The following is a 22,692-nucleotide window of genomic DNA, read 5'->3' on the forward strand; positions in this document are numbered from 1 at the left end:
TGGATACTGAAAATTACAAAACCTTGCTTGGTGGAATTACTAGAGATCTTAATAAGTAAAGAAATATACCATGTTCATGGTGACAAGTTTCGTTATTGTTAAGATGTCAGTTTTCTCCAAAGTGATCTACAGATTCAATGCAATAAACCCCCATCAAAACCCTAACAGGCTTTTTTTGTAGAAACTGACAAAAAAGTTATATGGAAATGCAAATGTACTTAGCATCTAAAATATTCAGTTTGCCTCAACCCCAGAAATCTGGGCTTAAGGGACAAAGTTTGTTAGAAGTTTGTTTGTTTTTTTAACGTCTTTATTGAATTTATTAAAATACTGCTTTTATGTTTTGGGGGGTTTGGCCACAAAGCATGTGAGATCTCAGCTTCCTGACCAGGGATCAAACCCACACCTCCTGCATTGGAAGGTGTAAGTCTTAACCGCTGGACCACCAGGGGAGTCCCCTCGGGAGAAGTTTGGAAAGGTCATAATTGTAAATTCTTGTTCTGGCACTTTAAAAACACCCTTTCCCTTCCGCACCAAGCCCTTCCTCACAGTACACATTTTCTTCCCTTCCCAAAGGGTTGCACAGGTGTGAGCAGGTGCCCCCCCCATCCTTACCTGGAGCCAAAGTTTGTCGTGCTGAGACCACTTTCCACCAGCAATGCACTGAAAAGTGGCGTTCTGCCCCACGTTCACTTCAACATTTTGGAGCCGCAGAAAATGAGGTGCTTTTCCTAAGAGAGAAGCCAAAAAGCAGATGAAGACAGAGTTCGACAGCCTGACTGCTTTCCTGTCAGTGGATGGCAGCTCAGGATGGACACTGGGTGGGCACATTTGTGCTTGGGAGATGGCCTGGCTCAGTGAAGAGCTACTGTGGATTGATCACTTACAATGGGCCAGGTACTGTTGTAAGACATTTACATGCATCACCTTACTCAAAACTCACAGAAAATCCACAAGGTGGGCAGTAACTCCATTTTAGGAATAAGAAAATTAATGCTCTGAAGGGTTATGGGATCCGGCATGGTCAGACAGCCAGAAACTAGGGGAGGCAAGACAGGAGTCCAGGTCTCTGAGAGCCTCAAAATCCATATTATTAGCTTCTGGGCAAAACTGTCATGTTTGGAAGAGGAAGTTGGAAGAGTGGAGGGCTCACCCGAGAAGACACCTCCCTGTCGCCTAGGTAAGCAGAAAGAAAAAAATGTGAAGTGAACACCTTTGCCCCTGAGACCCCACAACACCTGGCCTTGGTGATGATGCTGATACTGAGGACAATGGTGGGGGTAGGGGAGCAAAGAGAAGAGGAGGGAAAGAGGAGGAGAACACCAATGGCCTTCACTCACTCGCGGCTTAGTATTCGCCTGGTGTCACGTGCCGTGTCTACATTCAATAACTCATTTAACCCAATGCAGTTGGTGATGGTATTATCTCTGCTTTACAGTGAATGAACCAAGGCATAGAGAATTCAAGACCTGTTCAGAGTGTGCACTCTTTATGGTAACTCAGGATGGGATGGAGATAGGGCATTTATTCCAAGGACTTGAGAAAGGACTTTCAAATGAATCTCATGATGTCCCTGGGCAATCGATTCTAGAAATAAACATGTGTTTTATGTTGGACAACTCAGGTTCATCTCTTTTCTTGTTTGTGGAGAGAGGTCCACACCTATGCAAGCTCTCCAAAGACGGGTGGATTGACAATCTAGGTCTAGAAGAATGAGTTTCTTCATCAAGGCACAAAAGTGCCAAGGATCCCTATCACATCAACTAAATCAATGATGAACCAATCAACGAACAGCTCTGGAATGTGATCAAATGGAGACTTCTTAAGAGGATCAAGGAGGTTCAATGAAGGCCCCTGGCTATCTTTCCAGAAGGATTCAAATACCCAGACAGACAAGCAATAATAATACATCATTTACTGAAAGCTCCAACAATGCTAGGTATGGTGGTGTTTCACATGTTTTACTGAAGTTAACGTCATAACATTCCTAAAGTAGACTACTATTACTTCTCTTTCAGAGACGCAGAAACCAAGGCTCGCCAAGTTCAATTTGTCCAATGCTACATGGCATGAACGACAGGAACAGAATTCAGTCCATGCCTGTTTTAGCCCCAGATTTCACCATTTAACCAGCACATTCTCTTGGCCTTGTGGGCAACAAGAGTTCAGTGACATCACCTGGAGTCTAGGGTTCAAAGAAAGAGATCCCAGGCAAAGCTGTGCTGATTCTCCAGGTTCTTCTCATTGCTCTGGAATATTTTATCATGAGAGATCCCTCTCCGTGGCATTCGTCTCCGTGGTCTTCACACTTTGAACTATCTGCTCTATAACCTGTGTCACTATCTGCAATGCTCAACACAGGCCAAAGACCTTGGTGTGATCAGGCAGACCTCCTGTGTGAAAACATACACCTGCTGCTCAGGCTTTCAAACGAAGTGACAACAGCTCAGAGTCCCCCTCGTGCCACCCCCCAGGGCCCCCACGACTAGATGGCGTCAAGAGTCCAAGGCGCAGGGAAGCCCTCCCACGAGTTTCTCAGAGCTGAGGATCTGTGCATCTAGTCAGCCTGACAAATGTCATGCTGCTTTGATTGTCTGAAATGGCTTCCTTTTCACTCTCCTGGATAATTTTGTAATGTTATTTTTAGAACTATCAGTTTAAGCCAATTCTTAAGTGGGAATAGTGTGAACCTTGTAAGCCCCGTTTATGTCACTGGTTTGAAGGCAGGAGGAACATCTACTCCATGGCAGGGAGGAGGTGTGGAGTCTTAGTGCCTGTGTTATGAGGCTTTGTGTTGGGTTTTTCAAAGGGAGGTCTCCCCCTACCCTTGGGGACCCAGGGCAAATGGTTAAACCTCTGGGACTTGTGCGATCTTCTTTGGATCGATGTCTCCTGCTTGCTTCTGCCGCCTCCCTTCTTCAAAGCGGCAGACCTCATGCCTTGATTCTTTCATCTGCAATCCATCTTCCTCCCTCCCTTCCAGGTTCAGTGAGAGAGAATTTAGAGACTTCATGGCCCCTGGTGTTAATAATTCTGGTAAAGCACCAAGGGTTTACATATAGCAGAGATAATGAACCCACGCACCTGCAGGAGTCTCACAGTTATGTAAAGAGAGAAAGTGGTTCAGTGTGAAACAAACAAAAACAAAACTGCCACCTCCTTGCCCCCGTCTTCATTTCCCCACTTTCATAGAGACTTGGGGGGAAAATAAAGAGTTCTCTGTATCAGAAAAGCAGCAGCCAAGCACGCTAATAACTGGAATCCGACACCAGCCTTAGCGCTGAGGACACGATAAGGAGTGATGAGGACCCTGTGACCTGAGAGAAGGGGGCAGCTAGCAGTTCCCTAAATCCAGCACATGGTGGCCATACATCTATGCTTGAGATAGCCAATCATCTGACTTCTAACAGCAAATAAGAAATTCAGGCTTTAGATGAAAGCACTCATTCTAAAATCTTTTTTTTTTTAATAGTTGCTAGTATCATTTATTTAATTAATTTATTTTGGCCATACCCCAAGGCATGTGGGATCTGTTTCCCAACCAAGGATTTCATCTAAGCCTTCTTCATTGGAAGCATGGAGTCTCAACCACTGGACCACCAGAGAAGTCCCTAAAATTGTGACTGAATTTATTAAAACATCATGCAGGCTCAACAAAACATAAGTATAGGCACACTCTTCTAGTTGGTGGTCTCTGAGACACAGCCTCACAGGGAACAATTTCCACTGGCCAGTCTTGCCCGGGCGGAACCCCTAGGTCCAGAGATGCCCCCATCCCTGCAGGTGTCACACTGAAGCATCACTTGCACGCCAGCCCTGGATCGTGGTTCTCAACACGGGAACCTTCCCAGACCACATGCCTCCAAAGCTCTTGACAAATCAATCTCTCTCTCTCTCTCTCTCTCTCAGATGTTTCTTATGTTGGAGACCAGTGTAGTCCAGTTCTCAAAGTTCCTGGCCTCCACATCCTCCTCCCAGCCCAGCCCCCAACTCCAGTCTCCCCCTGAGCCCTGTCCTCTGCCAGCAGTGACTTTCCTCCAGCATCTACAGCTCCAAGAAAGATATGAGGCCACCCACTTTAACTCAACCTTCCAACAAACACAGGCAACCTTGGGGCCCAGACCAGCCATCAGCGTGGGGTTTTTAAGCATCCCACACTCACTCCCCACTGAGACCCAGCTCCTCCAAAATGGGACCCTGTGGAATGGGATTAACAGAAAACTGGCTGTGCATTTGGGGCAAAATGCCTTGATGTTGGTGACATTTAAGCTCCTACAGATGTCAGTGCAGCATCTGAAGACATATTATTGTGCCCTTTTTCTCACTCTTTAAACCTGACAGTGCTCAGTAGGAAGCCACACAATTGAGAAGAAAGCGCACAACATACATTAAAACGTGTTGCAGACCGTGGGCTCAGTGACATGGCCCCGCAAGGTTATGATGGGGGAGAAAAAGTTGAAAAAACTCTAAAAGTCAACCTAGGAGCTAGAAACTTAGAAACCAAGTGGAAAATTGTGCTGACATTTATCGTCCATGGTTATAACTGCAGTGGCCCTGCTAATGGTGACACAGAGAACCAGCAGCAGACGGTAACTATGGCAAAAATACTTGCAGAATAACTCAAAAATGTTAAATGGGCTATAAAATATAGAGGAGAGGTTTCAGTTTGTAAGAGAAAATAATTTCCGTTCAGTATCACACCTTACTTCCGGTCACTGTTTTGGAAGCTGCGAGGCAAGTGTTTACAGTCACTACTTCAGCTCAAATCGATGGAGAGTACAATTGCAAATCATTCATTAAGCCTTCTGGAATTTTTGGAATATTCAGTGGAATTGCTTATTGATAAAACTCTGACCGTACGTTAATTTTTTAAAAAATGTTTTAGAGAACTGGAGTGGAGAATTATGAAGCCTGAGGATCTAAAGAGGATTTTTTTTTTTAATATAGCTAAATTTTTAACAATGGTGAGTGAAGTCACAAATGCATTAAGGCTGAGACTGTGGGAAAAGCACTGTCAGTTCAAAGGTCAGTTCAGAAGCTACGAGCAGGCTGCACAACTCTTGGGCTCATGAGCAGACTCCAGGACCCGTGCGCAGTAGGTGCCTTGAAAGGCAGCACTTCCTTCCCAGAATCAAACACCCAGCCAATTATATAAATCTAAGAGTGCACCATTTTTGATGCCTCTGGATCCTGCTCTGATTGCATAGGACGAGTGGATTCTACCTCCTAAATTCATCTCTCATCTGTCCACCACCTCTCTCCCCCTCTAAATTTCTTTATGGCGCCGCTTACCATCTGTTATGAGCTGAATTGTGCCCCCACCCACCCCAATTCCCATCTTTTTAGCCGTAACGCTCAATAGCTCAGACTGTGCCTGTATTTGGTAACAGAGACTTAAAAGGGTGACTATCTTCAAATGAGGCTCTTAGGGTGAGCTCTAGCCCAGTCTGACTGCTGTCCTTACAAAAGAAAATTTGGACACACAAAGACACACCAGGGGCACATGTACACAGAGGAAAAACCATGGGAGGACACACGCCACCTTACCTTGGGCTTGGGGGCCTCCCCATAAGAACCATAAGAAAATGAAATGCTTATGAAGCCACCCAGTTTCTGCTTTGTGATGGCAGCCTTGGTGGACTAACATACCATCTGTTATAGATCAGATAATTTCCTGATTATTTGGTTTTCTTTTTAGTCTCCTTCACATCAATGGAAGTTGCCCATGAAGGCAAAGAATGAATCTGTCCTGCTCATTCCCATGAACCCAGACTAGCGCCTGGCATGGAGAACATGCTCACTAAACATACTGGATGGTGAATGGATGTCTTGCCACCACCCTGGTCCAGGACACACCATCTCTTGCATGACTCCAGAACTGTCCTCCTGACTGGCCTCCTGATTTCTTTATTCTTTTCTTTTCCTCCTTCAACCCATCCTTCACAGAATGGCCGAAGTGATCTCTTAACAATTAAATGAGATCCTATCCATCCCCAGCATAAACCCCTCTGGTAGTACTTCCCTGCACTTAGGTTCAAATGTAACCACTCAACAACCATGCTCAGGGCCCGGCTTCCGTTTCACCAAGAAACACCTTCCTCCATGCTCCCCCTCCACGATCCCCATGCCCAGGATACTCTGGCACTATCAAAGTGACTCCCCTGCAGGGTCTCACCACTTCCCGTTTCCTCTGCCTAGATGCCCCCTCCCTGAACCTTCATAGAGTGAGCTCCTTCTATGACTTGGATCTCAGCTCAGACCACATATTCAAAGACATCTCCCCGACCACTCTACCTAAGGAGCCCCTCCACATCCTAGTCCCTCACATTTGTTAGATTCCTAATACTTATCACGATCTAAAATCACATTAGTGATTTAATATTAGTTACCTATTCAGTATTTTTTCTCCCTCTGGAGTGTGAACTCAAGTGGGCCTTAGGAAGCCTCCCTGCGAACAAAGCTAGTGAAGGTGATGGAATTCCAGTTCAGCTGTTTCACATCCTAAAAGATGATGCTGTGAAAGTGCTGCACTCAGTATGCCAGCAAATTTGGAAAACTCTGCAGTGGCCACAGGACTGGAAAAGGTCAGTTTTCATTCCAATCCCAAAGGCAATGCCAAAGAATGCTCAAACTACCGCACAATTGCACTCATCTCACACACTAGCAAAATAATGCTCAAAATTCTCCAAGCCAGGCTTCAACAGAATGTGAATCAAGAACTTCCAAATGTTCAAGCTGGATTTAGGAAAGGCAGAGGAACCAGAGATCAAATTGCCAACATCTGCTGGATCTTACAAAAAGCAAGAGAATTCCAGAAAAACATCTGTTTCTTCCTCATTGACTAAGCTAATGCCTTTGACTGTGTGGATCACAACAAACTGTGGAAAATTCCTAAAGAGACGGAATACCAGACCACCTGATCTGCCTCCTGAGAAATCTGTATGCAGGTTAAGAAGCAACAGTTAGAACCAGACATGTAACAACAAGCTGGTTCCAAATTGGAAAAGGAGTACGTCAAGGCTGTATGTTGTCACCCTGTTTATTTAACGTTTATGCAGAATACACAATGTGAAATGCAGGGCTGGATGAAGCACAAGCTGGAATCAAGATTGCCGGGAGAAATATCAATAACCTCAGATATGCAGATGACACCACCCTTATGGCAGAAAGTAAAGAGGAACTAAAAAGCCTCTTGATGAAAGTGAAGAAAGTGAAAAAGTTGGCTTAAAACTCAACATTCAGAAAACTAAGATCATAGCATCTGGTCCCATCACTTCATGGCAAATAGATGGGGAAACAATGGAAACAGTGACAGACTTTATTTTCTTGGGCTCCAAAATCACTGCAGATGATGACTGCAGCCATGAAATTAAAAGACGCTTACTCCTTGGAAGAAAAGTTATGACCAACCTAGACAGCATATTAAAAAGCAGAGACATTACTTTGCCAACAAAGGTTCATCTAGTCAAAACTATGGTTTTTCCAGTAGTCATGTTTGGATGTAAGAGTTAAACCATAAATAAGGCCAAGCGCCGAAGAATTGATGCTTTTGAACTATGGTGTTGGAGAAGACTCTTGAGAGTCCCTTGGACTGCAATATCCAAGCAGTCCATCCTAAAGGAAATCAGTCCTTAATATTCATTGGAAGGACTGATGCTGAAGCTGAAACTCCAATACTTTGGCCACCTGATGAGAAGAACTGACTCATTAGAAAAGATCCTGATGCTGGGAAAGACTGAAGGCAGGAGGAGAAGGGGACAACGGAGGATGAGATGGTTGTATAGCATCACCAACTTGATGGACATGAGTCTGAGCAAACTCCGGGAGCTGGCAATGGACAAGGAAGCCTGGCATGCTGTAGTCCATGGGGTGGTAAAGAGTAAGACACAACTGAGCATCTGAACTGTCTGAACTCCCTCTGACCATCTGCTAAGTATACACCATGGGGACAAAGACCTATTTATCTTGGTCACTTGAGTATCCCCTGTGTCCAGCAGGAGTTCCTGACATATAACTAATGCTCAATAATTGACTATTGAAAGAAAGAATGAATAAAAACCCAAACTGGATATGAACGGAGCATGCAGAATGGGCTTTGGCTAGGCTCTGGTCAACTCAACATGACTCACGATAGATCTCAGAGGACTATGTGCACCACCAATATTTGTATGTAGAGTTAAATGGGATTTTCCAATTCCAGCCCCTATCACAGAGTTCTCATATTTTGATTTCTGGGAAGTTTAAGCTTAAGCCTCCTAAGCATCTGGGCTGAACTCAAATGGAGCACATTATGCAAGAACACAGTCAGGGGCACGTCTTCCTGAGTTCTGTCGCATGGCCCATTTGCTTGGTAACTGGCTCTCGGCAATTCCATAACCAAGTCATCTACTCTCTCCTCAGCAGGGGGAGTATGAAGCTGTCAGAAAAATCCTAAACTCAGAGGCAGCCCCGATGGGAGGAGGATTCCAAGAGGAGCCATGAGACTCTGAGGGTAGACCCTCCAGAGAGCTCTTGCCCGTGGAGATTTCTCCGAGAGAAGGAAGCGTGTGGCTGCAACAGCAAACCATGGACGGTGTGAAGAGTTCAGGCAGAGCCAAGACTGAGACAGGAGACAGGGTCAGGTTGGCTGTCATGGGGAAGCAAAGGTTCCGTAGAGGACAGAGTTCTGGGATCCCAGGAGAGAGAACCAAGCCGGATCCTTCGGGGAAGAGCCCAAGGTCACCTACTAGAAAGACCTAGTGCAAGCGTCCTGCGCAGGCCAAGCAGTAGGCAGCGGCTGGATGCAGCTCCAAGGATGGGGTGCAGGCAGGGCTTGGGGAAAGCAGAAGGCCTGTCTAAGAGAGACTCGCTCAAAACTGGGGGCTTGCAGGCCCAGGATGGATGGGCTTGGGCCTACCTGGACTCACTTGCTGAGCTTGTCCCCCAAACACTGAACTCTCACAAGGGGGCTGACTCTCAGGCCCACACACATGAGCCTGGGTAAGCCGCGTGCTTCCAGAAACAAGGGCCAACCCTGGGGAGCATAACGCCAGGCACTGGAGAGGGAGATCTCAAGTGGTGGCTAGAATGTGCCATCAGTAGATTATGGGATTGCAAACCTGAGTCATGGAGAAGCAATGGGGATGGAGATGAAGTTGACAGGGACAGCCTATAGAAATTATATATAGTCCCAAAGCCCCAAACACCCCCTTATCCATCCTTGAATGCTTTATAGTTCTGAACGAGATCCAGGCAATGCAAAGTATGTGAGGCTAAGTGGACCACACGTACAGCAGATATCTCCTGAAGTGGTCTGAGGTCAATAATTATTCTCCAATGGGCAGCAGATGCGGATATCCAAGATCAAGGGAGACGGAGATTTCATCCTTGTAAGAGGGACTCCTAAGTATATCCGCAACACAAAGGTAGATACCTCAGGCCAAAGCAATGGAGAATCATCTGATAGAATGTCAGCATTCCTGAGATGCTGGCTGACTTCTAGGAAGGACGTGTCTCTTGCACAGACCCCAAACACAGTTACCCAAAATGTTGTCTTGCCAAAGCCCCTTGGAACTCAGCTCAAATTCCTCTAGAGATGGTGCTCTAAGACAACAGGTCAAACAATGTCACTGGAGTGCCAGGAAGAAGTGATGCCTGAGCCTGTGACAAATTCACTTCAGTAGAAGTGCAAAGAATCAGTCCAATGAAAGCAACATGGGGACCTCCCAGTGTGGGGACTCCAAGTGGCTAAGACTCCACACTCTCAATGCAGGGGACCCAGGCTGAAGCCCTGGTCAGAGACCTAGATCCCACATACCACAATGAAGAGTTTGCATGCCACACTAAGAGTCAGCACAGCCAAATAAATATCTAAAATAAAAAGTATGGCAAAACCAATACAATATTGTAAAGTAATTAGCCTCTAATTAAAATAAATAAATTTAAATTAAAAATAAAATAAAAAGCAACATGGATGGGGCAGAAATGAGAACAGCCTCAAAACGGGAGGAACGAAAGGCATCAAAATACAGGACATATGACATCTCTTGAGGGAATAGCAAACTGCACCAGAGCCCATAGCGTGACTTGTGGCTTTAAGCAAGAAGCAGAGAAAGGACCCTCCTAGAAGTTAGTTACCTGATACCTGCCAAGGAACTAATGGGAATCTCCAGTCTGCAGACACTAGCTAATGGGGCTGGCAACCTAGCCAGCCCTCGTATAGGCTACCTTAATCCATATGCACACCCCTTTGATTATAATATCTCCATCAAATGTCACAAGATATGATGCGCTTTCAACTACCTGTACCCAGGACTGGTCCCCTCTGAGATGTATATAGTGAACCTGGGACCCACAGTTTCTTGCTCAAATGCATTCAAATATCTTAGCCTAAATACAGTAGAGAGAGAGAAGTTTCAGTGGAAATGGTCTGGGCATGGAGTAGAATGCCTTTGAGAACTCTCAACCCTGTACCATAAGTACTAACCACTGTGAGAAATCTCTCCCTACGCCTACACAGAGTTGATGAGGGTATTTAAAATTACTTTTAAAGAATTAATAGCTTAGTGGTACTTTTCCCTGTGAGTGAACAGTGTGCTAATTTGCTCAGTGTTTTTGGTGTCGGTTCTTTTTTTAAGACAATTGCACAAGATTCTATCCAGAGCCCTCTAATTCTTCCACTTCAGTGGCCTGAATCCCACTAATAAACAATCAGGACTTTAGACTCCTTTAATAATGAAGAGAGATTCAAACGAAGATGTTTTGCCACTCTCTGCAAATTCCTGGAGGTGCTTGCCTGTTGAACAGGCCAGCGAAATTATGGATTTATTCAGGACTGATTGCATTGAGTATGTAAGCATTTTTTGAAGGATTAAAAAAGAGAGAGAGTGAGATATGTTTGTGAGCTGAATGAATAGCGGGGATTGCAGCCTCCAAGCCACATGAAACAAGGCTGTGCTTAGAGCAGGGAAGAGACTTACTGCATGGATGGGCAAGGACCCGAACCTCGTCCACAGCGATGTAGCCAGGATGGCCCTTCAGAGAGACGGATTCAAATATCACCTGCAACACACAAGGCAGGAGTCAGTTTTGCAGAAGGGGTCGTAGGCATTCATCACAGTTGTCCAACCTTCAAACAACTTATGTTCCAGCTTCCCACTAGAACTATCCAAAGAGGTCTTGTATTAGGCTAGGATATTACCTTGGCAATTGACATGGCTTTTCAAAACAAGGTAAAAAGGTCACCTTCTGGTGACCAGCAAAAGAAGAACCAGCCACATGGAACATTTCTAATGGCTTTCAGAAATAACCCTCAGATAAAAGGAAAACAACCCAAACTTGGCCTTGAAACTTCAATATGCACCTTTTTCATTATTGTTTCAAGTAAAACACAGAGAAGAATTACTTCCTACTATCTCCACTTTCTTATGCAGGGTGAGGGAGAAGCCATTATAAGCCAAGAATGGTTTACCTTGATTTGATTCCACATCCTCAAGGAATATAGTCCATCTGAATGACCTTATAACATCCCTTAAAAATAAGCCCCACACACCACTGTTGCTATCCAGGAATCCATGGGCAACAAGTTCTTTGATCCTCCATTCTGACTCCCACCCGAACTGCTTACTTCAGTAACCAGCTTGTCACCCAATATCCACCTTCACAAAGGAGATGTGACCATCTGTGTGGACAGCATGACCAATGCCCTTGATGTCCCTAAGTCCAATGGCCTCATCTTCCAGTCAGCTTCAGCCCATGCACTCACATGCATCCTCCGCGTGCCCACACTCACCTCCATGTGCACACACTCACCTCCACGTGCCCACACTTGCCCCCACATGCCCACACTCACCCCCACGTGCCCACACTCATCTCTGCATGCCCACACTCATCTCCACGTGCCCACACTCACCTCCATACCCTCAAGCTCACCCTCCACGTGCCCGCACTCGCCCTCCATGTGCCCACACTCACCTCCACGTGTGCACACTCCCCTGCACATGCCCACACTCATCCCCACAGTCCCACACTCACACCCACATGCCCACACTCATCTCTGCGTCCCCACACTCACCTCCGCATGCCCATACTCACCTCCACGTGCCCAAGCTCACCCTCCACGTGCCCAAGCTCACCCTCCATGTGCCCACACTTGCCCTCCACATGCCCACACTCGCCCCCACGTGCCCACACTCACCTCTGCATGCACACACTCACCTCCATGTGCCCAAGCTCACCTTCCACGTGCCCACACTCACCCTCCACGTGCCCAAGCTCGTCCTCCATGTGCTCCCACTCGTCCTTCACCCCACACACTGGAGTTTTCAGCTTCCTGCATTTTGGCACACCCACACTCCTCTCCCAACTCATTCCCCTTAAATCTGCTTCTTTGGCACATATGGTACCCTGGGTCTCAGCTTTTCTAGAGACTGTATGCTGCCTGGACATCTTTGTTTTAATCTCAACAAACACACAGTCCCCTCAGTCTGTCAAATAATCACCCACATCCATGGCACCTAAAGCCCCAATTCCTCATTTTGCTGTTGGCAAGTCTATTGCAAAACTGCTTTCTCCACCTCTGTATCCCCACACAAATGTCTCCCTTTCAAGGTCACCTGCCCTACAGATAACCGCATCACATCTTTATGAAACAAGAGGACCACAGAAGGGCTGACTTCTAACTTCCTACCCATCAGCCTAACCTTCATGGGTCAGATGACTACACGCCAACCACTGTCCTCTCTGCAAGGTGCGGCCCAGCGCCCTTCTACCTCAGCTGTGTTTCCCAGCTTCTTGGTTCTCTCTCTTCATCCCTTAGCTCCAAACCCTCCCTTTTATTCCTGACTCGGACAAACACAGATGCTTGGATTTCTCTTCCTCTTTAAAAGCTACCCTTTGGCAGCAGTAGTATTTACAGTCCAGTTGTGTTTCAATCACATTTACATTTTTTCAACGGCCTTAATTATACTCCCTGTATACCTCCCAGCTTCTCAGTGCAAAACTTCAACCCCGTCACCTGCACTTTGTCCTCGACACCACCCCCAACATCGATTCAGGGAAGACGCCAGCAATCTCTTAGTGGTGCTCTTACCACTTACACCGATAGATATATTTCAATCTTTATCTTACTTTAAGAAGGAAAATAGTACGGGGCTTGGGTTCTGGGTTAGGATGCCTGAGTTTTAGTCCTGGTTGTATCACCTTGTGTGTGTGTCACCTTGTGTGTGTGCACCTTGTGTGTGTCACCTTGTCTGTGTACCACCTTGTGTGTGTCACCTTGTGTGTGTACCTTGTGTGTGTACCACCTTGTGTGTGTACCGCCTTGTGTGTGCACCTTGTGTGTGTCATCTTGTGTGTGTCACTTTGTCTGTGTACCACCTTGTGTGTGTCACCTTGTGTGTGTCACCTTATGTGTGTCACCTGTGTGTGTCACCTTGTCTGTGTACCACCTTGTGTGTGTCACCTTGTGTGTGTCACCTTGTCTGTGTAACATCTTGTGTGTGTGTCACCTTATGTGTGTCACTTTGTCTGTGTACCACCTTGTGTGTGTGAACCTTGTGTGTGTCACCTTGTGTGTGTACCACCTTGTGTGTGTACCACTTTAAGCAAGTTACCTTACTGCTCTGCACCTCAGTTTCCTCATCTGTAAGTATAGTGTCTACCTTGTTAGATAATTATTCATGTTAAGGGACTTAATATACTAATTTCTGTAGGAAAAAAAAACAAAAAGAAAATATAACGAACACAGAAAATGCATTTAAAAGAAATAGCATGAAAATATTCAAATTTGTGTAGTAAAAGTGATAAAAGTAAAAAAATTCTATTGTGTTAATAAATATAAATAGGTTAAAACAAAGAAAAGCTCTCAGACTGTCTAAATGAACAAAGTCTAATCACATAAGATAAACACCTAATACAGAATGACTCAATAACCTTAAAAATAACAAACCAAAGACATAGGAAAATAGGAAAATACAAACAAACAGAAAATTATTGTTGTAAAAATAATGCTAAAGCATCAAAGTATAGTTTAAATTTAAAAAAAAATATAAAAACCACAAAAGATCATATAATAGGCTCACATCTAACTTCAATAAATTCTTCAAAGAGGAAACTATACAGGCATGGTTCTATATATTTTCTAACCAAGTTCCCTAAAGCCATAAACTAATGACAAAAGCTTAAAAATCAATTTCTTAAAGTTGAAATATTGTATATTTCTTAAAAACATAATAACTATACTGTCAAAGTATGTTTTGTTAACAAAAGTCTGAATGAAATAAAATTAAAAGTCAAATGGCAAGTTGAGAACAATATCTGTAATATATATGCCAGCTAAAAGGTAAATATTCTATTCTGTGTAAAGAATCCTTGAGAATCATCAAAACAAATAAACTCTCTAAAAGAAAAATCAGCAAGTTCAGCAGGTTATTCACAAAAGATGAAGCAAGATTGGTAATGTTTAATGAATGTACTGTTTTTAATGACACTAGGGAGATTATGGCAGATGAATGTTTTCATCTTAACCCTTTCCTAGATTTTCCAAATTCTCTACAATAAAAATGAGCTTCTTTTTATTTACAATAAAAATTAAGTGCTTTAAAGTGTATTACATTTTCATATCTCTCTGCATATTATACTACCCCTGTGTCATGTACCATAACTAACTCCACTACAACAGCTATCACAGCAGAGTGTAAATGCCTGTTCATGAATTATTTCATCCTATAAGCTCTAAACCTATTGGGAGCAGGAACAGTATCTCATTCATTCATATTTACAGAGACTCTCCTCTATACCAAGGACTGAGGCACTCGCGGGGAGGGGCTAAAAAGTGAACAAGAAGCTTAGGGCTCTAGCTCTGATAAACTTCACATTTCATACATGGAAATGGAAATTATACAGATAAATAAGGAAATTAAATTCATTTTGTGATTAAGTATAACTAAGTGGGAGAGGGTCTACTTTACTTAGAGTAGTCAGGAAAGAACTCTAAAAAGGTGATAATTAAGAGGAGACCAGAAGGATGAAACTGGCAAGTTAAGGAAGAGGTGGTGGATGTGCAAAGACTCTGAGGCAGGAAAGAACTTGAGGATGATCTGGGAATATAAGAATGAGACCCTGGTGTGGCTGGGATATAGCAAGTAAGCTAGAGAAGCACAGGGCAAGGCTGGATGCTAGCTGCAGGTCAGATGACACGGAGTGCTTCAAACTTATGGGAGTTTGAAGTTTCTGCTATTACGGAGGCATTTGAAGCTGGAAAGTGACATAATTTACATTCAAAAAAGTTCATTCTGGCTATTCTGTGGACATTGACTGGGGCAGGAGGTGGAGCTTGAGCAAGAATGAAATTGAACAGTTGGCTACAGTAGCGGTCCGATCAAAAGATAAGTATGGCTTGGACAATGGTGTTAGCCATGAGGAATAAAGATGCTGATGATACGAAAGATATTTTCAAGGTAGAGATGAAAATAATTACTGCTAGATTAAGAGGGGAAGAGTGAAGAAAAGAGAACATAAAGAGGATTCTTCAGTTTAAGTCTTGAGCTTGTAGGCTGATTCTGGTGTTATTTATTAAGACAAAGAAAATGAATGTGTGTGTCTCTGGGCACATAGGCCGAGCTACACCACAATTTTTTTTCAAGATGCCAATTAAACATCTTAATGGACATCCTGAGGAAGCTGATATTGTATTTCGAAGCTCTTGGGTAATCTAGGACCAGAGTTACAAATGTGGTAGTATTGGCATCTAAATGTCATTTAAAGCTATACAACTAGATGAGGTCATCTTGGAAGACAGAGTATACAGTTCAAAGAAGAGGACCAGGGCCCAAGGCCAAGTCTGGAAAGCCCAATAGAGGCTTTCTTAGGATGGTAGATATTGGAACATGGTTTTAGGTAGAGGGGAATGAGTCAGGGAAGCAGCATGAAATACAAGGGAATGAGGAGTTGATGGAACAGATTCTAGAGGAGACAAAAGTCAAACGTGGTCAGGTTACTGGTGGAGTTACCGGTACTGAACACAGGGGGACCTCACCAACTAAGATTGAATAATAACAAATATAGAGAAATAAAACCATAGTAACAAAGGTCAACCACGTTAATCTTTTATTAGTGGTGGTCTCAATCTAGCCTCTCAACAACCCTAAGCGGTGGGGCCGGCTAAATTACCAAAGCTCAGAAAAGAAGCCGGAGGCAGGTAGGAGGGCTGAGACCCTGGTCTCCTGGTTCACAGCCAAGTCCATTACTGAACTTTATTGGAAAGCAGTCCAACTCTCATTTTTAACCAAAACACTTGGTTAAGCAGAGTTTTGACTTTTTTTCCAGTTACTCTAAGTTCAACTCTATTAATACTCTTCTAACACTCTGCTTCTCATGTCATCACTCAGTATGCAACCTATATCATAATTATTAACAAATATTCCATGAGCGAACCCAAGGCTGGTCATGAGAGAATGGATGTGTGATAGTGACACATACATCTGTTCACTGCTCACTGTCCTTCCTGTAGCAGAAATAAGTGCCGGGAGTCGGTGAGGCATTCCACTCACGACAAAGGTCATGAGGAAGGAGGCTCGGCATACGCAAAGGCGGGATCGAGCCTCAGGAGTCCCCCTGGATATTCTTGAGCATCTACCCCCCAAAAACCAGAGTCTGCCTACTTTATTGCTTTGTGCTCTCACCTCTGACTTTACTGGGGGCTGTCCCCAACCACCATCTCGCTCTCTCTGACAAAGAGTTAACTTACAGCTCCAATTAATAAAAGTTCCTGGGCAAGTAGGAGTGTTTAAATCCAAACCCCTCAGATGGCTCTCTAACTCACCTGACAAGTTTACCCGGACTCCTACAGCTATGCATATGATTGTTTACAGTCTCCCAGCCTCCAGAGGCACGGGAAGCTTAAGATATTCAAATAGCTTAGAGCCTCTCAGAGAGTTAGAAACTGTCAGAATAAAACTAGTAAAAGATTTCATTGATGAGCCAATGCTTGCTGCCAAGTTTCCACATCCTCTGTATTGTATCCTTGAATGTGTATTAATTAATATAGTTGGTATGTAGAAAAAATAAGTAGTGGCCTTGGTGTTAGTAACTTTAAACCCTTAAGGTAATAAATTCTTTCCTTTGTTGTAAACCCATTATACATCCGCCCTATAGGAATGCAATTTTATCTTCGGAAGATGGTGCCAAACCTTAAAATAATTACTCTTAGAGAAAATAAGTCTTTGTTGATAAGTCTTTGTCAAGAGTCATAAAATGTTAATAGGCCTTCTGGCCAGAAGATGATGTAAATCACCTAAACCATTTGTATATGATAAATTTGCAGGAAAGAAACCCTGGTTTTTGATAAGGATCAAAGACTGCTGACTTTGCATCCCCTATTATCCTCTATGTGTAACTTAGGGTATAAAAGCCCCTGTTGAAAATAAAGCTACGGGCCTTGCTCACCAAAGCTTGGTCTCCCCATGTCATTCTTCCCCTCAATTTCCAGCTGAGTCTCCATCTGGAGCGCGGATATCCTCTGCGACCATTTATTTGCCTGGGCTTCTAAGACCCACTCGAGAAGGTGTCTAAGGTGGGGCACCTTCCGCTATTCGAGAGGGCGCCTGCAGCCTCCATGGTCAGAGCTAACCTAGTGTCACGGGTTATATTGATTTTCCATGTAAACCAAGCTACTCAGCTTCTTTTCTCCACTGATTTTCCTACTGAGCTATCCTCATTCTATTACTCTTTATATCTTTGATAAATAAATAAATAAATAAATAGGTCGCCGAAGCCGTCTCTCCTTCGAATACCCTGGATCAGCCGGGGCTGGACCCCGGCAAATGAGAATTCTATAATGAGATAGAGAATCTTTTATTCATCAGAATTCATCTTGGGACTGTTTTTCTATAACACGCCATGGTAGGTGAGACTTGGGTTTCTCAAATAGGAGAGAGTAATATACTGTAAGAAATAAGGGGAAGAAGGTACTGCTTTTTTATGAAGTAAATGAATAATTGTAAAATGCTGACAATACATATCGTAAATGCTGATGAATGGTACTGTTATTACTGCCCTTACTCTGGATAGAGGGATGGGAGATGAGAAGGAAGATTCAAGGGAATGGTGGAGAAGCAATGGACTTCCCAATGTGACAGCCCCTTGTGCCCTCACCCCAAGTTTCCACTAAGGTTCCTACACTCACCAGACTCTGATGTGAGCTATGAAAGGTGGACACTGGTGGTGGCTGGGCTTTGGGTCCATGTGGGGAGGTACATGGAAATTAAGAGGCATGGGTGGCTGGTTGCAGGTGCTATGCAAGCTGGGAAGGGGAAGGGCACAGAGAGCAGAAGCAAGGGGAAGGGGACCATGACAACCCACAGAATCCTTGATGAAGGCTCCAGGATCACAAGATATTAGAAGCAGGGTCTGTGGTATGTTTACAACACAAGGCAGGTTTGGATGCAACTGAGAAGGAAATTACCTCCCAGAACAGATGGGGAATATTCTCCCCATCACTGCCAGAGTGCTCAGAGCAGAATGCTCACAGAACCTACAGGAGCCAAAAAAAAAAAGTCATGCAAACTGCCACGAGATAGAGCCCTCAGTGGCCGGAGAGCAGAGAGTCACAAGGCTGGGGGTATCAGCAAGAGTGCCAAGAAATCCACCACCTTCCCCAGAAAGGAAAGAAAAGGAAAACAGGCCCAGGATGGATGCGCTTGGGCCTACCTGGACTCACTTGCTGAGCTTGTCCCCCAAACACTGAACTCTCACAAGGGGGCTGACTCTCAGGCCCACACACATGAGCCTGGGTAAGCCGCGTGCTTCCAGAAACAAGGGCCAACCCTGGGGAGCATAACGCCAGGCACTGGAGAGGGAGATCTCAAGTGGTGGCTAGAATGTGCCATCAGTAGATTATGGGATTGCAAACCTGAGTCACGGAGAAGCCATGGGGACGGAGATGAAGTTGGCAAGGACAGCCTGTAGAAATTACATATAGTCCCAAAGCCCCAAACACCCCCTTATCCATCCTTGCATGCTTTATAGTTCTGAACGAGATCCAGGCAATGCAAATAATCGCTGGGATTCATGGCTCAAGCTTCTGATCACAAGGAGGTTTTGTAAGAAGTCATGGGACAGGGGACCATGGAACATGGTTAGAGAGGTCAGGTTTGGCTACAGCAAAAGATTGTAAGGGCAGCAGCATGACCAGGGACATTCAAACATTAGGAGAAATGTGAGTGCCCCTCTGAATTCTCACTGCTGATAAAAAAGAGGAAGCCCTCGTAAACAAACAGAACAGCAGAACAGAATTTGGTCTTGTATGGCTCAGGAAAAGCAGCTGTCACAGCTGCAGCTCGGGCCCCAGGGCCAGGTTCCCGACTGACCATGTTCTGGGGAATATGGATGATTGGAGTCCTCTCTTTAGGTCAGAAGGTGCCTGAGAAGACGGCTGCGGCCTCAGGTGGAAAGGGTCACCCTGTCAACGTGCTTCTGGTGTGGGGGTCCTGGTCAGGAAGATCCCACCCAGCATCTTACCAGCTCCAGTTCCTGGGGAGAGACACCACAAAGGGCCAGGGTGATGTCAAGACCCTTGGTGACAGAAAGACCTGCTCAGGTGTTCTGAAGTGAGGCAGAATCGTCATCTTCAAGCCAAGCACGCTCATAAGAAAACCCCAGCCAAGGCCCTTGAGGAATGAGGGTCAGGAATGGGAGAAGTGAGTAAGTGAAGAATTGTGAGAAAAGAAGGCTCCTCTAGTGCCATCTGCGTACAGGGGACGAGAAGGGTGGGTGGGAGGAGACAGAAGACCTTCCATGGTGCTCCATGTCAGTGTATGGAGACAGGGACACTGGGGCGCAGAACTGGACCACACCTTCCCTGCAGGAAAGTCTTCAACCCCAAGGCGGCCGTGAGTCCTATCAACTACGCACCCGCAAGTCCCAGACCCTCAGAGACCTCCTGGTACTGGGGGAATGGAGCTTGCCTGGAAAGGGACAAACCTCTCCCACTGCAGGAACTGCTGGGCCAAGCCAGGAAGTCCAAAGAGAGGCTCAGAGATAAGTCACCCCTCAAGCCCTCCAAAAAGCAGTGTATGTGCCCGTTTAGGGGAGGATGTGGATACGTCAGGACACAGTTTAAGGGACTTGACGTTTTCTGGTCACCATTGAAGGCCTCAAGCAGAGAACCGGTGGAGCAAAACATTTCAAGGGGCTGCAAACACCTTCTCAAAAGATAAGAGACAGAAAACTCTTGGCGAACCAGAACTTCCCTTTGGAAGAGGACTACGTATATTTTTATGATGGGGAGATTGCTTGGGGTGAAATTTTCCACATCAGCTCTTTTCCACATCAGCCCAAGGAGGCCTGCGTAAAAGAGAAGGAGGAGGGTTTGCTGCCTAGCAGGGAGGAGAGATGGGTGAATGAAAGAGATGGGGTGGAGTTTAAAGAAGGTAGAGCCTTGCTCCCCACCCCATGACGCCTCCTGAACTGTGCATGAAGGGACCAACTGCACAGAACACCAGAGGCCAGAGGAACGTCTGAGAAAGGGACTAGGCTTCATGTTCCAATTAAATACAAGTCGAGCGAGTCTTAAATTTCGGGGGTCTACATAGCTGAATAATAAGGCAATTTCACTGAGGCAGGTGATGGAGAATAGAGCGAGCAAGTGGTGGCACAATTAATTAAAGTTCTTTTATTTTTTAAATATTGAGACAGAAAAGTTCAGAATCATTAAAAACTGAAATAGAATTAACATCACCTGGAAAGGAGCAGCCACGTGCAGCACGGCTTCAGCTGCACTGGACAAGCCCCTGCTCCCCCGAGAGGAGGCCAGTGAGGGGTGGATGGCGGGGCAGGGGGGCCTTCTCATCTCAGGCCCTGCTGAAGGCCTGGTGCAGAGAGCCCACTAATAAGCAAGATGAAAAGTCCCTGTTTGTTACAGAGCTACAAGTCAATTTTAGGACTGTGAAATATGACTTTAATAAATGAATACATAAGCCATTGGGGTCTGAAGCCCAGCACCGCTGAGAACCAAAATGGTATTTAATCCACAGAATCAGACATGCAGATCCAGAGCTGGGGGTCTGATGAATTTTCAAGCTCATTTTGCAAACTTCTTTGAATCCCCGGATGGGCCCCCTTTTTTCTCCCCGGACGTACATGTGGGTGGTGTCCCTGGGTGTGTGGTGAGTCTGAGAACCGGATGATGAGTGTGTACACCTGTGAGTGTGGCCACGGGGTTATCCACTCACAGCTCTGTGTGTGTCTGAGAGGCCCATGCCTTTTCTAAACTGCTGCTCTCAGCGCATTAGTGGCTTTCTCACCACAAAGCTCAGAGCAGAGGAGATGTAATGAAACGACACTGTGGCATAACAGGTTGGAAATCAGAATCTTCTCCCAGATGAGGCTGCTCATCACAGGGACGGCTCGGAGCTCAGCCAGAGCCAGTGTTTCTTTAAAGAGGACCCCCCCCTACTCCATCCTTTTTGTCTGCTCTCCCCTCACTTCCTCCTCCTGGCAAAACACTGCAGGGCTCACTGTGAGCCTGATATAAGTTACATACTACCTCATTTAATCCACGGACCCATGCACCTCTCCATTTTACAAATGAGAAAACTGTGCTCAGAATGATAATGGGGCAGACCCAACACTGCACTGCTAGTGAGCAAACAATTCTCAGGATGGGCACGCTCCCTCCCCCTGCCCCACCCCACCCCACCCCCACCCCCGCTCCTAAAAGCAGGAAACTGAGCTTGGAGCCAGAGGACCTAGGCAGAATTACGGGGATCTAAAATGACCAGTAATATCCCTTACTCTGGAACACAGGACATGGTGCCACCCAACACAGGCATTACTATCAGATAAATGAGAAGCAAATATATGCTTACCACAGAGCTGAGACATAAGAGATGCCCAGGACACATCCTTTTCCCCCCTCTATACCCATCAAAGAGCAAGGTCAGCGGTGGGTCTAACCCTCACCTGGGTCACTTTTCTTGCTCTTTATCCTTCCTTGCACCTGCGGCCCCCATCCTGTATCCATCTGCATCAGGTCCTAGGTAGGGGGTTTCTAAATTGGAACGCTAAGGCCTCCTTGAGGGGATCCATGGACTTACAGAGACTCTTGAAGCTACACTTAGTGAAACAGGGGCAGTTTCAGGACCAGGGCACCAGGGTTTTAGTCCCAACTTTGCCAATGAATTGCTGTGTGCTCTTGGACTTCACTGTCCATCTCTGGACCTCAGCTTTATCACCCACATCAGGATTCAGCAAACTATGGCCTGGAGACCAAATCTGGTCCATCACGTTTTTTGTGCAATAGAGTTTTATTGGAACACAGCCATGTCCTTTCATTTACTTATTGTTCACAACTGATTTCACAGTACATCGGATAGAACTGTACCGTGAGTTTTGAACTGAAGGATGCCTACGAATCTCCCAGGCATTCAGCTTGCCACCCTTAGGTCCCTCTTCTGCTTTAGACGCCAGAGAAATTTCTCCAAAAATAGATCTGACTATGTCACTTTCTGACTTAAAGCCTTCCATCTGTGTGTATGGATATCAACTGCAAACAGGCGCAAAGGAGCTTAAGGAGGGAAGAAAACATTCTAAAGCTGGTTTATGGTGATGATTCTGCAATTCAATAGATTTACTAAAAATCACTGGCTTGCATGCTTAAAATAAGTGGATTCTATGGTATATAAATTGTACCTTAATAAAGTAATTTAAAAACTT

General features: G+C 45.2%; 1 protein-coding gene across 1 annotated transcript in view; it reads right to left on the reverse strand.

Moving 5' to 3' along the window:
* LOC133258790 (receptor-type tyrosine-protein phosphatase T-like) overlaps positions 1-22,692 on the reverse strand; it is a 447,290-nt gene that overhangs the window by 15,092 nt on the left and 409,506 nt on the right. The window contains exons 4-5 of the mRNA XM_061435510.1: positions 10,959-11,040; positions 616-731 (exon numbers count right to left, since the gene is read on the reverse strand). Coding sequence (XP_061291494.1) covers positions 616-731; positions 10,959-11,040 — 198 coding nt within the window. The remainder of the gene's footprint in view (positions 1-615; positions 732-10,958; positions 11,041-22,692) is intronic.

Source organism: Bos javanicus, chromosome 13 (genome assembly GCF_032452875.1).
Source record: "Bos javanicus breed banteng chromosome 13, ARS-OSU_banteng_1.0, whole genome shotgun sequence".
Lineage (NCBI taxonomy): Eukaryota > Metazoa > Chordata > Mammalia > Artiodactyla > Bovidae > Bos > Bos javanicus.